Source organism: Ipomoea triloba, chromosome 5 (genome assembly GCF_003576645.1).
Source record: "Ipomoea triloba cultivar NCNSP0323 chromosome 5, ASM357664v1".
In the NCBI taxonomy this organism is placed as follows: Eukaryota; Viridiplantae; Streptophyta; class Magnoliopsida; order Solanales; family Convolvulaceae; genus Ipomoea; species Ipomoea triloba.
In genome coordinates this window covers 23912194-23926387 of record NC_044920.1, presented here as the reverse complement: position 1 = coordinate 23926387, position 14194 = coordinate 23912194, and the positions used below count along the sequence as shown (strand labels likewise).

The 14194-nt window shown below is 32.8% G+C and overlaps 1 protein-coding gene across 2 annotated transcripts; it reads left to right on the top strand.

Moving 5' to 3' along the window:
• The first annotated feature begins 7928 nt into the window (after positions 1 to 7928).
• On the top strand, positions 7929 to 13585 carry LOC116019607 (probable galacturonosyltransferase 14). 2 transcript variants are annotated; one of them, XM_031259881.1, is made up of 6 exons: positions 7929 to 8746; positions 9817 to 9872; positions 9964 to 10119; positions 10533 to 11123; positions 11639 to 11941; positions 12586 to 13585. In XM_031259881.1, exons 1-6 carry the CDS (start codon positions 8554 to 8556, stop codon positions 12865 to 12867), a joined length of 1581 nt encoding a protein of 526 aa, XP_031115741.1. In that variant the 5' UTR covers positions 7929 to 8553; the 3' UTR covers positions 12868 to 13585. The 2 variants fall into 2 exon arrangements, with proteins under 2 accessions (XP_031115741.1, XP_031115740.1); XM_031259880.1 differs by having other exon boundaries at positions 7930 to 8770.
• Positions 13586 to 14194: the final 609 nt, after the last annotated feature.

Sequence of the window (14194 nt, the reverse complement as noted above, 5' to 3'; positions counted from 1 at the left end):
AATTGATTAATCAAATGTGATTAGACACTAATCAAATATACTAATAAGTTATTAAAGTTAATATAAGTAGTGGGTACTAGTGTACTACTGACTCTGATACGTTCAAACATTAAAATGATGGTTAAAATGATTCATAATGTGAGACTAAATAGTTATTTACATTGAATTTAAGTTGTCTGTCTCATAATAATAATAATTTATAATTGAGTTACATCACACTCTTTAGATGGGTGGTTGTGATCGAGCAATCAAGCTATATGATAGTACACTCATATTTGTATAGTTGCGCATGTCATCATCAATGTATATCAACGCACCCATCTCGTTCTAGATCTGAAAGACGGCCATGGCTGTCATTCTTTGACAACTGCCCGTGAAAAAGACAACCACTAGTGAGGACAGCGGGTGGTTGTACTCTTTTTTTTCCTTTTATAATTTAATAAATAAATAAATAAAATTTAAAAATAAAAATAAAATGACACACGCCAAGCTTGAGAAGAATTAACCTACTATACAGATGGATTTAGACTTAATTGAATAATTTTATAGGTTTAGGGAATAGAGATCTGAATGGAGCTTTTTCTACTTAGGGGACCTAATTACACTATCTGAATGACTTAGGGGGGCAATTTTCAAATCAAAAAATATGAACTTGAAAATTAACATGTGTAAAATAGTTGTGGAAATTATTGATGATTCTAGACATGTTGCGGCATTAGTATTCAGACAACATGCAGTGTTATTGTTGTTACTATCAAGTAAACAAGTTATGAAAATAAAACAAGAGATACTACTAATAAACTTTCTATAAATATAATAAATATTAAATTTTATTAAATACTTCCACATGAAACATGTAGGGGCTTATTTGAAACACAGATATACTTTGAAACATTTATTTAAATATAAACATTGGGCATTAGCTCATTTGCGCAATGCGCTTGTAAAACTAACTAGTGTATGTGTGTGTGTGTGTATATATATATATATATATATATATATGAGTTCAAGTGAAAAAGAAGCCGCAGGTGAAATGTGCGGTTGCATATCTCAGCCATTCATCAACTCATCTTTAAATTTCATGAATTTCATATGCCTTGAATTAATCATTAAATTACCGTAACGTGAATTTTTTTATGAGTTTTTAATTTTAAATTATTGTGATAAAATCATGCAACATAATTAAGTGTATATTTAAAAATATCATATAAGATACATTCAATCATATAATTTTAATGGTTTAAAAAAAATAATCATATGATTTTAATAATGCATAGAATATTAGGCTTGCAGGATATTCGCGCGTAGGGTTTGTACATCTTACTAAGATTGGCATGGGCACAAGGAGAAGCAGCCATACCAGGCAAGGTTTCGTCGTGTGGCATTGCGACCGTTCACTTTTTCTTTGTTTTTATGGAGTATATAATTTGGCCAGGTAGAATCATACTCCACCGTTGCTTCACTTCTGATACTGCATGTGACAGTGATTGATTGTTACCCATTTGTACCTGCGATCAGTGTTGACCGTTAATTAATTTGCATGATATTATTGTAATGGGGTTTTAATGTTATTTTATGGGCACTGATTATAGAATGTTTTTGTTTGATGTAATGATGACCTTATAAGTGTAATGAAGTATGATGATTGATTAAGTAATACGTAGTATATAGTAATGGAGTTATTGTACTTTGCTCAGCCTAGTTAAAGTGTTCAACCCAACTGGCTGTAATTTGGGCTGCATCTGATAGCTTAGGAAAATTCTTATGGGCATCCTAGGGTTCATGTTTTGGAGTCCATATCCAATAACAAAAACCCAAAATGACAATACAAGTGCGGTTGAGTAATTGTTATACTATGGACCAGGTCCATTTAGTTTAGGAATTATGTGACATATTATGCACTTAACTATTTATGTGCCTATGAAAGGTTCATAACATGTTAACTATATGCACATAATATGTTATTAAAATATTATATGCAATTAAAATATTATGTGGCTGTAGTTACATGTTATGTATCTTTAATTTATTTATAGGCACATAAATTATTAATAACACGATATATGTCAACTGTAGACACATAATCTGAATATTATTTTGGACGAGGTCCACATTGCAAGGTAGATCTTGGTCAATGGTGTAATTTGTCGTGGTTGAGCCTAAGTCAAAATTATGTATAAATTAAGGGTAATCTCAATCAAGTTGGTCAGTTGTTGATTTAATAATCACAATGTTACAAATTTAACTCTTAATAAAAAATGGTGTGTTAAACCAAAAAAAAAAAAAAAAAAAAAAAAAAAAAGAAGGTGTTTTGGCTTTTTTGGTTTGAACTAGCTAGTTGACTAGGGTCACAAATTGAGTTTTACTCAAGTGCAACCCCATTCAAACAAAGAGGGTGGAAGTCATCATCAATTAGAAGAACCAGAATGTTGAGTTTGTACCCAAGAATTGCTATTTGAGTGTTTTTCATGATTGATATAGATGACAAAGGAAGAGAATGATGGAGGGTCTGTAGTGTGTACCCTTGTTTCAATTCTTTTTTTCCCAGTTTGGAACTGGTGTTCTAGCCCTTGGATCCATTTCTTCTGTAATGGTGTGAGCACAAATTTATCATGAACCAGGCTCTTAGCTTCCTCATTGCAATTTCCAAAATTTCCACTAGCTTTTGTTTTGTTTTGGATTGGTTTTTTCTCACTGGAATGGTAAGAAAGTAGGTGAAAAAGTAAAGGGAGCTGAACTAACTCATTGGAGCCCCCTTTACTTTCTTTGGAGCAGGACACAGAGTCTCTGACTCTCTGTCACCCACTCACCAGAGGAGTTAAAGGCTTATGATGTGATATTATGGAATTGTAAATTTAATTGCATAATCAACTATTAACATATCATTGTGAACCATATATGCAATCAGACTACTAAAAAATGGTTTTGTTATGTATCACTTCATTGTTTTTTTTTTTTTTTTTGGGTCAAAAACCGGGTGCTTTAAGGTCTCGGATTCTTCTCACTGTTTTAGGAACTATACTAAGCTGTTTCACCTTGGCAAGAAGTCAAGAACCATTATGGGTTGAGAATTCATCAGGTGGCAATAGGTGTGGAGACAGATTTGAAGCCTAAAATGGACCAATTTATGTAATGGTGGTTTACATTTTGGGACCATATATATTTGCATGCTGATATGAGGAATAGGTGAGAGTGATAGATGTTATGAGGAGATATCTCTTTGTTGACATGTTATTGATCTTTTGGGGTAAAACGACTTGGGGTGGGGTGGTTTTACAGGCTAAAAGAACACTGAACCAGTGTCATTGTCATTCTCCACTTTTTTTTTTTTTTTTCAAAGCTAAGCACTACTACTGAAGATGAATGGTCTCTTGTCCTCAACTGCTGACAAAAGCCATGTGCCCTGCTTGCATTATTATTATTATTCAAGCATTGATTTACACTGAGGGACTCACTCAAGGTCCTACACATTGCTGGTTCCCACATGAATGGTGTTCGAGTCGAAAACGTGGTGTTTTTGGGTATTTATCCTTGTCCATATCCATTTGGTCTTTGTTCCTACAGTGTATGATGTTTTTCTGATGTTTCCCCTCCAAGATTTCACCTGGTTTTTTACCTTGCTTGAGCTGCTTCAATTCTTGGATGATTACATGGGGAAGAACTGAAGAAGGAATTGATACATATATAACTACTGCCATTTGATGCTAGCTTGGAATTAGAAGGTGTTTAATTTTGAGCTAAGAAAAGTTCATAAATTTTGCAGCAGAGATTAGGTGAAAGATTTTTGGTATGGAGAGTCCCTGGCCCTCTGGATTGTGGTGAGCAGTGAGCATAAAGGCTTTGCCGTACGCATTGGTTCAATTCCCTTTTGGAGTCCTTGTAAGTACTGTACCAGTGTACTCTAAAGGCCGGATGCGACACAATCTCAATACCCCATCATCAAAGGATTATACTGTAATTTGGTTGGAATGAGAGAACTAAAGGGAAATGAATTATAATAATTCTGTGATAAATTGGTCATCTAGTTAAACTGTGCTCTGGTTATCATTACTTCACTCCAATAAAAGATTGCACTCTAATTCTGATAATTTTTACTATTCGATTCTAAAACCTTGGTGAATGAGATAAATCATATTAAATGTGGTTACAAGATAATTCGATTTCTTCATTTGATGAGATTCAAATATGCACTATATTATTACCAAAGAAGTTTGAATTGATTAATCCGTTGTGTTCTGTTTTAGAACACAATGTGCGGTCATTGCGGGTGTCACTGCCAGTGACTGTGCACTGGGCACTTTCATAATTGACGTGATTCCAAGTGCCGACAGCCCTTGACGATGCCCATACCCGACTATTCCTTCAAAGGTTGATACCTTGTTCCTTTGTTTGGTTTTCTTTTTGAGATGGTACAAGAGTACCTTGGTTTGATTTCTGCATTTGACATGCATGCTAAAATGTCCACATCATTTTGTCTTTAAAAAATAAAAAGGAGTGGTCGGAAGTTATGGTGGAAAAACTATTGAGCTAATTCCTGTATAGCTATAAACTTATAACATTGTTTCAAGACACAGTTCAACTGATTAATTAATTCATAATAAATTTATAAATTTTACTTTAATAGCAGCTGTATATTACACGGATTCAATTATATTTTAACAAAGATATATGAATTTGACATGAGATTTACTTATCCATTCGTTTTTTTAAGAAATGAATGGTTATAAACCTTTAAATTTAAGATACACAATTATAATGAGATGCCAAAAAAAAAAAAGATATATATTTAAAAAAGAAAAGAAAAAAAAAGGATAAATGAATTGGGCATGCAGTTTACTTATCAATTAGTTTTAGTACATGAGTGGCTATGGACCTTTAAATTTAAGATTCAAACTTTTGATTCATTATTATAATGTTATTTTTTACTTAATCTCTTTGTCAAACTTTTTATGAAATATAAATATATATAATATATAATGTACTCCGTAATGTGCTACACATATTTATAAAATCACGAGTAAATTAAATAAAACACTCCATATGAATTATTATTTTTTTCATCAATCATATTAATGCTTGGCAAAACTTGTGTGAGACCGTCTCACCATGAGACATGTCGGGTCGGGTCGGTCAAGATACAAATGTAGCACTTATATACACAAATGTCATACTTATATGCTCAAATGTAATACTAATCAGGATTAAAAATTTTGTTACTTATTAGGGTAAATGTAATACTTTTAAGGAAAAATATAATACTTTTATATTTCGATTTAAAAGTATTACATTTTTCCACAAAAGTATTATATTTGCCCTTATAAGTGAGAGGCACTTGTCAACATTACTTATTATGAAAAATGTATTACTTTTTCTCTTATAAGTAATAAAAATTGTATTTTTGATTAGTGTTATATTTGAGCATATAAGTGTGAGATTTGCACATATAAGTATGACATTTGCATGGTGCTTTGACCCGACCTGACCCGTCTCACGAATAAGGATCCGTGAGACGGTCTCACACAAGTGTGACCCTTAATGCTTTCACATCAATAAGTAATTGGCAATTAATAACTTGACTAAATCTTGGATAAGAATGTGCATGCCTATCATGAGATGATATGTAAAATAGTCAAGCATCGTTTGTTCTTTTACAACGACATTTTAAGAGCTCATTTAAAAAATGGTTACTATTAAGCATTATAATAAAATAATGATTACCACAAGACTTCTTCTTTTTTTTTTTTTTATGCGATTTTAAAACTTTGTAATAATTTGTACTTTTATGGTGTGAAACACCTCAATAAGTCAAGCGTTAGACATTCTATTATATGTACTATTAACCATTAATAGTTTGATTACATGTCGAAATCTACAATGAAATCATAGTGATACTTCATCGTTTTCTCTCACCATAACTTTGGAAATTTGGAGTGATATCATAATGTGAAACACGTCAAATCGTTGAATAATATGTAATATATTCAATGTATAATAGTTATTATTATTTCAATGACGTCTCAAATTATAATATGGAATCACAATGAAGATTATGTAAATTAACTTAGTTTATAATTAAAGTAAATTATTTTTAAGAAATAGATACAAATTTTTTACAAATCAACATTTTAAAAATATGATGAATATTACTATTTTTTATTTTTTATTTTATTTTATTTTATTTTTGTAAAATTGTGGGTATATAGGAGAAAGTTCATAAAACTTCCACTCTCACTTTCTTTGTTCACGGTAAACGACCTATGACTTTCTAATACCACAATTGACAAAAAAATCCCACCATATAACAATATTCAATCAAATTAATAGTACAAATTTTGATTGATTTTTGTAAAATTTTTAAAATTAGATTTAAATTTGTAATGTGTTATATTTACCCTTAGGGTGTGTTTGGTTCGCACATGGGAATCAGAATTGGTATGAATATCAAATACTTGGTAAGGGTAATGAGTTTTGGTGAAAGTATTTTGCATGTTTAGTAGTAAGGTGGAATGATAATGATTATTAATAGTTGGGAAGAAAATAAGGAAGGGTAATGAAACTCTTATTTCATTAGTTATGTGTTTTTCAATTAATGGGGTATTCCAAACACATAATAGTATTCTAAAAACCTAACCAAACAATAACAATCACTTTGATACCTATACCTTATGCCTTAACCCCCACCAAACACACCCTTAGTTTTATTCAAATGTTGATTTGGATTTTGGACACTTACATTTTAAGTTATCCAAATTGATCACTTTTTTTTTTTTGTTTTTTTTGTTGTTGTAATGATAAACTTATTATTTTATTTTTGTAATATTCATTTTATGATATATCAATAAAATTCTTTTTATTCTTAATATTATCGTCAAATTTGCCAATTTTGACTTATTTTTATATTGAACCTTTTTGTTCAAACATTATATTCTATTTGTTCTATAACATAATTCGTCTAAACAATTACTCAATTTTTAATATAAATTTTAAACAAAATTTAATGGATAAAAATAAGTTGGCATATGTTTGATATAATCATAAATAAATTATATGAATTAAAAATGATTATATATATACTTTAATAAAACTTAACCTACTAATAACTCACTAATTAATTTAAAAAATTAAAACACTACTAGGAATCAAACTGAAAGTAAATAAGATCTTCTACTATAAAATTGATTTATTTATGAGATTCATATCAGTGTGACATAAGATTGTAATCAACATTTATAATTTTACAATATTCCTACTTTCACTCATCGTTAATAGTGATTACCATTTATAAATCAATATACACATTAAAGCGTTCACACTCTATTAGGAAAATCTAATATTAATGTTAAATGATTTTAATTTATTTGGCAATTCATACTTCACATGCGCGTGCACACACATATATTGGATCAAAACTTGAACATGGAGTATACCATTAGGAATGCTACGAAATTATTTATTCATAATTACTTTTTTAACCTACTAAAGGTTCAATTCACTGAGGCTCGGACCCTTTATCTCCTATTTGGGTGAGTTATTTCGCGCTACTAGACCACAAGATCATTGGCTTCCTCCAATTATCTCTTTGTTGAATAACAAGATTAGCAAGACAACCTGTAATTCTGTAACACAATTTTCCTCTATGTACAATACATTATTATATCACATATAAAGGCAATATTATTATTAGATTAAAGATACAAACAAAGATTATTTTTTTATGACATTTGAATATTAATTGTTATTACTAATAATTTGTTAATATAAAGTTTATGAATTTTAAATAAATAAAATTTTGTACCAAACGAAATTTGCCCAAAAATATTGAAATGTAGCAAAACTAATGGGTAAAGAGTTAGTATTAGAATAGTAATAAATTGATGGACTGATGAGCAAATTAAAAATTTGAAAGAACTAAATACGCAAAATTAGCAATTGCCGTCAACTTTCTCTGTCTATCTGCCCCCATTTCTTCTACTTTCTCTCTCTACATTCATTCTCCCGATCCAGGGAGAGAGAATACGTCCGCCATAAAAGAAGCTGAAATCGCAAAGAAAAAATATGTTATGTAGAAATTGTATTATTAATACAGTTATTGCCAGATTGAAATTGTTTTGATTGATTGATTGATTTGTGGAGACGGACAGATTTCATGAATTCAGAGACATTGCACAATCAATAGGCTCCGTGTGCGTATAGATTGAGAAAGTGCAATAAATAAGGCGGAATTCCTCGTTTTCATCATATATAGAGATAGGCATTTTATATATTTATTAGTGGAGGAAAAGGAAGCGGCGTTGAATTGGGAAATCCAATGTGTTGGTCCCGGAAGAGGCCGGGGAATTGTTGAATTGCCGCGGTGGCGGATCTGATGTTGAGTAGTGGAGCATTCTGTGTTGTTGCGCAGAGGAAGAATAATAAGAATAATAGCGGCGGTGGAGACGGCGCCGACGGTGGTGGTGCTGCCCTTTCATCTAGGGTTGTGGGCGGGGAGGATTGGAATTGGATTCGGCTACGAATAGAGGTGGTAGCGAACGTGGCGGTTGTGGAGGGAGGAAGATGCAGCTGCACTTCTCACCTAGCATGAGAAGTATAACGATATCGAGCAGCAGCGATGGAGGTTTTGGTGATTTGATGAAGATCAAGCTCGCAGCTCGCCACATCTCCTACCGAACACTCTTTCATACCATACTTATATTGGCTTTCTTGTTGCCTTTTGTTTTCATTCTCACCGCTGTTGTTACCCTTGAAGGTGTCAACAAGTGTTCCTCATTTGGTACTTTAGTTTCTCCTCCATTTTCCCTTATTATAGAGCGCTTCCAGATCTTCTTTCTCTAATTGAGTATTTGTTTGATCATGCCGTTGATCTTTGCTTTAGATGGTACTCCTGACGTTTTAGCTTATTACTGGTTAGATTGGACCAGATCTTTCTAACCTGTAACCATTTTATTTTCATAGTTTTGCTTGAGGGGAAAAGGTAGGGCTGGTTAAGGAACATTATATTGCATCATACTGTTTCTGTGATGATTGGGGAATGTTTTGATTATATTTTGTATGCATAATATTGGTGTACGTATGATTTTGGTTCAATAAAGGGGGTTGAGAAGTGGGAATGATTTGTATGCAATTATTTTGGTGCATTATAATTATGAATCAAATACATTACATGACAATTATGGAGTTAGAAAAATTTCAATGCATGTGCAGTTTGCATACCGTGTTCTGAGCATTTAAGTTAGCAACTTTATGACTCTTAAGAACAATACTAGAGATTTATGAGATAGCTAAGGACTATTGCATGATTCTAGATTTCTAGAACACATGGATATGCTGCCTATCAAATTAGAAATTTCGTTGTGAGTTGCTCCGCGCGTAATGTTGTTCTAATAATTGCATTTTTACCCAAGTATGTTAAGTCTATGGTTTTTATATTTGTCAAGCATTATGCCACATCACTTAGTAACTCTCTTTTATATTTATCTTTGTTTTTATGTAAAACTGTTCTTGTTCTTAGTTCTTACTTGACATTTTCTCTGAAGTACATTTGTTCTGCTTTTCTTATGCTTCAAGATGAAGGAGGAAACTTCCTTTATGGATTATGGATGTGACAATTTTTCTTGTTGCCAGTGTTTGAACTTTTTGGTTATGATGTTTGTTCTTTGCCTTACTATTTTGCTTTCCTTTTTGTTTTGTTTTGTTTTGTGTTTTTTTTTTTTGGTTTCCCAAGTATTACTTATAAGTGTGCGCATTTCTTGTTTATTTCAGCATGCGAATGAAATTGTTAATGACAAACTATGGTTTCATTTCCTCATTGACTTTCAGATTGTTTAGGCAGGAGATTGGGCCCAAAGCTTCTTGGAAGAACTGATGATTCGGGGGTAATTAATAATTTTATTTTTATTTGCAAATTGATTTTTGAATTAGCTGTTTTCTGGAATCTGAAGCTGTCTCATTGCTCCTGTTTACCAGAGGCTGGTTAAGGATTTTGTTAAGATCCTCAATCAAGTTAGCTCTGAGGAAGTGCCAACTGACTTGAAGCTCCCAGATTCGTTTAGTCAACTTGTTTCTGAAATGAAAAATAATAAGCACAATGCAAAGGAGTTTGTACTGATATTGAAGGGAATGGTATGGACTTGTACCTTTCTTTGCAATTCTTTTTTATTTCATCCCACTTTTCCCAATGCACTAGTTTTATTCTTTCAAGAGAATAATGGGATCAATTACACTGCCTTTTCATCTGATACATTAGTTTGCTGTTTTTGCTGTATTTTTTTTTTCTTTTTGTTTTTTGGTGATGGGTACTCACTGCACGGTGAGTGCCCAGTGATTCAGATCAATCAATTGCCACCAAAAAGGTATTTTTGCTATAGTTGATTAGTTGAGTGAAAGGATGATTCTGAGTTTGTACCCAAGTTTCATGAAATAAATGCCTAGATGAGTTTAATTTATTAGTTACTTTGAAGTACTTCTTTTACTTAGACGAGGATACCATTTAATTTGTAATTTTGTTCTTTGTCAACTGCTTATCTCATTTGCAGATGGAGAGGTCTCAAAAGGAGATTAGAGAATCTAAATTTTCAGAGTTGATGAATAAACACTTTGCTGCAAGTTCAATACCTAAGGGCATTCATTGTCTCTCACTGCGGTTAACTGATGAGTATTCCTCTAATGCTAATGCACGTAAACAATTGCCTTCACCAGAGTTACTTCCTTCTCTTTCTGACAACTCATTACACCATTTTGTGTTGTCAACTGATAACATCCTTGCTGCTTCCGTGGTGGTCGATTCTGCTGTCCAGTCATCTCTAAAACCTGAAAAGATTGTTTTCCATGTCATCACTGACAAGAAAACCTATCCTGGGATGCACTCTTGGTTTGCTCTAAATCCTGTCTCTCCTGCTATTGTTGAAGTAAAAGGTGTTCACCAGTTTGACTGGTTGACAAGAGAGAATGTTCCAGTGCTTGAAGCTGTGGAGACCCATAGTGGTATTCGTAATTATTACCATGGGAATCATGTTGCAGGAGCCAATCTTAGTGATACTACTCCCCGCTCCTTTGCTTCAAAATTGCAGACTAGAAGTCCAAAATATATCTCCTTGCTCAACCATCTTCGCATATATCTTCCTGAGGTATGCAGTTGTATAACAAAAATAATTACCTTTAGCTGCTTTGGCGTAACAGCTGAAGTAAAGATTATAGAACAGTCATTGTTATGATAGACACAATATTTTTCTCCCCAACTATAAGGTTTGTTTGAATTGAATTGTATATATCCTTAATCTAAGATGAAGGTAGAAAGTCTAAAAAGCCTGTCTCTCTCATGCCCTCATCCATGTTCACCATGCATTTAAAATGGCAAATTGGTAGTGTTTATCAAGAACATTTGGGCATGTCTTGAAATGCTCTTGGTGAGAGGGAAAAATAGAAGAAAGAAAAGGACAAGTGGTAGTGGGAAGAAAAAGGCACCAATTTCCTGCTTTGGTTACTGTATTTTTATACCAAACTTCACCTCTCAAAGTTTGCTTTTGCCTTTTTTCCATAGTAGTTCTTTTCTATCCTTCTAATTCTTCTTCATTTTCTTTAATATAATATTTACTTCTTTTCAATGAGAATATTTGAACTCATTTACCTCCTTATTCTGCAGCTTTTTCCAAATCTAGAGAAAGTGGTTTTCTTAGATGATGATGTTGTAATTCAGCGTGATTTATCTCCATTATGGGACATTGACCTTAATGGAAAGGTTAATGGGGCAGTTGAGACCTGTAAAGGTGAGGATGAGTGGGTCATGTCAAAGCGATTCAGAAATTACTTCAACTTTTCTCATCCTCTAATAGCAAAGACCTTAAATCCTGATGATTGTGCCTGGGCTTATGGTATGAATATCTTTGACTTGTCTGCATGGAGGAAGGCAGATATAAGAGAAACTTATCACAAATGGCTCAAGGAGGTAAATGTATTGTTATTACATGTGATCCATGGTTTATACCGTCTGATGGGTTTAGAGAAGTAGTTTTTTAGGAGTGGCATATTTAATCTTCTATGATAGGGGCTCTAGTTATTGGAATTTGAATTAAACTTCATTAGCTCAATTGCATTTTCATTTTCTTAATGGTCTGTTAGCTGGCATATGCATTTTGTTTTGTAGAGACTGCAGGTTTTGAAAACAGCAACATATCATATATTTTCTTTTTGAGTATTATTGTTTGATATAAATAATTTCATTTTTGCATTTCTTATTTGACCTATGAGGTATTTATCCTTTTGAACTTGTAATTACAAGTTCTGAGATTTACTGAATACTTGAGATCTTGACTGCCTATAATTGACAAAACAGAAACATTGAACTGCTAAGTAGTTAGTGCCTATGGGACCATCGACTTTAGCTCCCATCTAAAATCCCTCGGAAGAGGTGTAACTGGGACTGAGTCTAGAAATTGAGAAGAATAGAGTGCTTCTATGCTGTGATGCATGAACCTTTACTTTACTTGTGTATATGTTCATTATCTTTTTCTTGACAAATATTAAAAGTTTTTTCAGGGAATGAAGTACATGTAAGCTGTTAATCTTTTTAACACACTTTTGTTATTGTAGAATCTGAACTCAAACTTGACAATGTGGAGGCTTGGAACACTTCCTCCTGCCTTGATTGCATTCAAAGGCAACGTCCACCCAATTGACGCATCTTGGCACATGCTTGGTTTGGGCTACCAGAGTAAGACCAATGTGGAGAATGTCAAAAAGGCTGCTGTAATCCACTACAATGGCCAGTCAAAGCCATGGTTGGAAATAGGATTTGAACATCTGCGGCCGTTTTGGACCAAATATGTGAACTATTCCAATGATTTCATAAGGAATTGCCATATCTTGGAGTAGACTGAGGTCTACATGAAGAAAGAGCAGAGAAGTTTTGAAGGCATGGGTTGGCTCCACTTTTGTTGGTTGCCAAGAGAATTTTGTCTACTCTAGTCTCTGATTGGGAAAGAGATTTGAGCCTTGGCTGGATTGGTGTAGTATTCAAGCTTGGATCTATGCTCTCCCTCTCTACTGAAGACCTGAGAACCTGCATCGCTAGCATGGGTATGAAAGTCATTCTTTACGTATGTAAAATATCTGTTCATCGTCTATTTTTTGATTGGACAAAGGACATTGTTTTGGCATCTTAGTTTTGCTGTAGCTTATGACTCTAGTCATTAGGAAGGAATAATGGGGCATTGCAGAAAGTGGTTGTCACTATCGCGCAGCCTAATTTGTGCAGAGAAGAGGAAAGCTTGGTGCAGGTCCTGTTAAACAGCTCCTATTGTGCCCCCATTAGACACAGACCATTCTTTAACTTAATTCCATTATTATTATTATTATTATTATTTCCTTTTGTCCGTCTTAGTTTTGTTGTTATTTGCACGCCTTTTCCCACTTCCTCTTCTAGTCATCATGGTGATATTAGTTTGTAGGTTGTGGAAATACAGGTATAACCCACTCTGAGTTGGGTACACCACCAATCTGTGTTCATTTGGGCAATTTATTACTTAGGTGGAGTTGCTATTTATTTTGTATGAAATTCATTAATTGATATATGCAGAATATTTTTTTTTTCTTCTACGAGGTTTTCAGAATTTACCTTGGCTACTTTTTAGGTTTTATGAAATGTTATGTTAGTATATAATCACACCCTGAAATTTTTTTGGGAAAATCTACCATGCCAAATAGTACCTGCACCTTTGTACCCTTATGTGTATATCAATACGATTATATTTAGTATGAAAATTGTACTTAGGGCATGTTTGGGTAAAGGGATGTTAGCTGAGTATGACTAGTTGATAACATTAGCTATTGTAGAAAAGTGTTTGGTAAATTAGCTGATAGCTGTTTAGTACGAAATATTTCTTTTTTCAAAAAATTAATTGAAAAAGTTGCTTTGAGTAACTTTTTATATTTTAGCATTTTGAGAGTCACAAAAAGTTGAATAACCAGACACATATTGATTTTTAACTAAGTTAAACAGTTAATAGTGGTCAAATAAGTTAATATTTTTACCAAGCATAGTCTTAGTATAATTATGTTGATATATAAATAGTAAATTAGTAATGATTATAAGATGTACCTGTGCTAATCAACATATTAGAAAATTTCAAAGTTTTTAACTACAAATTCCAGCAAACTCACTTGTGTGAACACATATTAATATATTATTATATATTTGTAC

What these genes read in the sequence shown, in the direction of transcription:
- LOC116019607 (XM_031259880.1), top strand. Translation starts at nt 8,554, where the DNA reads ATGCAGCTGCACTTCTCACCTAGCATGAGAAGTATAACGATATCGAGC. An exon ending in CAACAAGTGTTCCTCATTTG is followed by an intron (nt 8,771 to 9,816) that starts GTACTTTAGTTT and finishes ATTGACTTTCAG; the next exon opens with ATTGTTTAGGCAGGAGATTG. An exon ending in TTCGCATATATCTTCCTGAG is followed by an intron (nt 11,124 to 11,638) that starts GTATGCAGTTGT and finishes CTTATTCTGCAG; the next exon opens with CTTTTTCCAAATCTAGAGAA.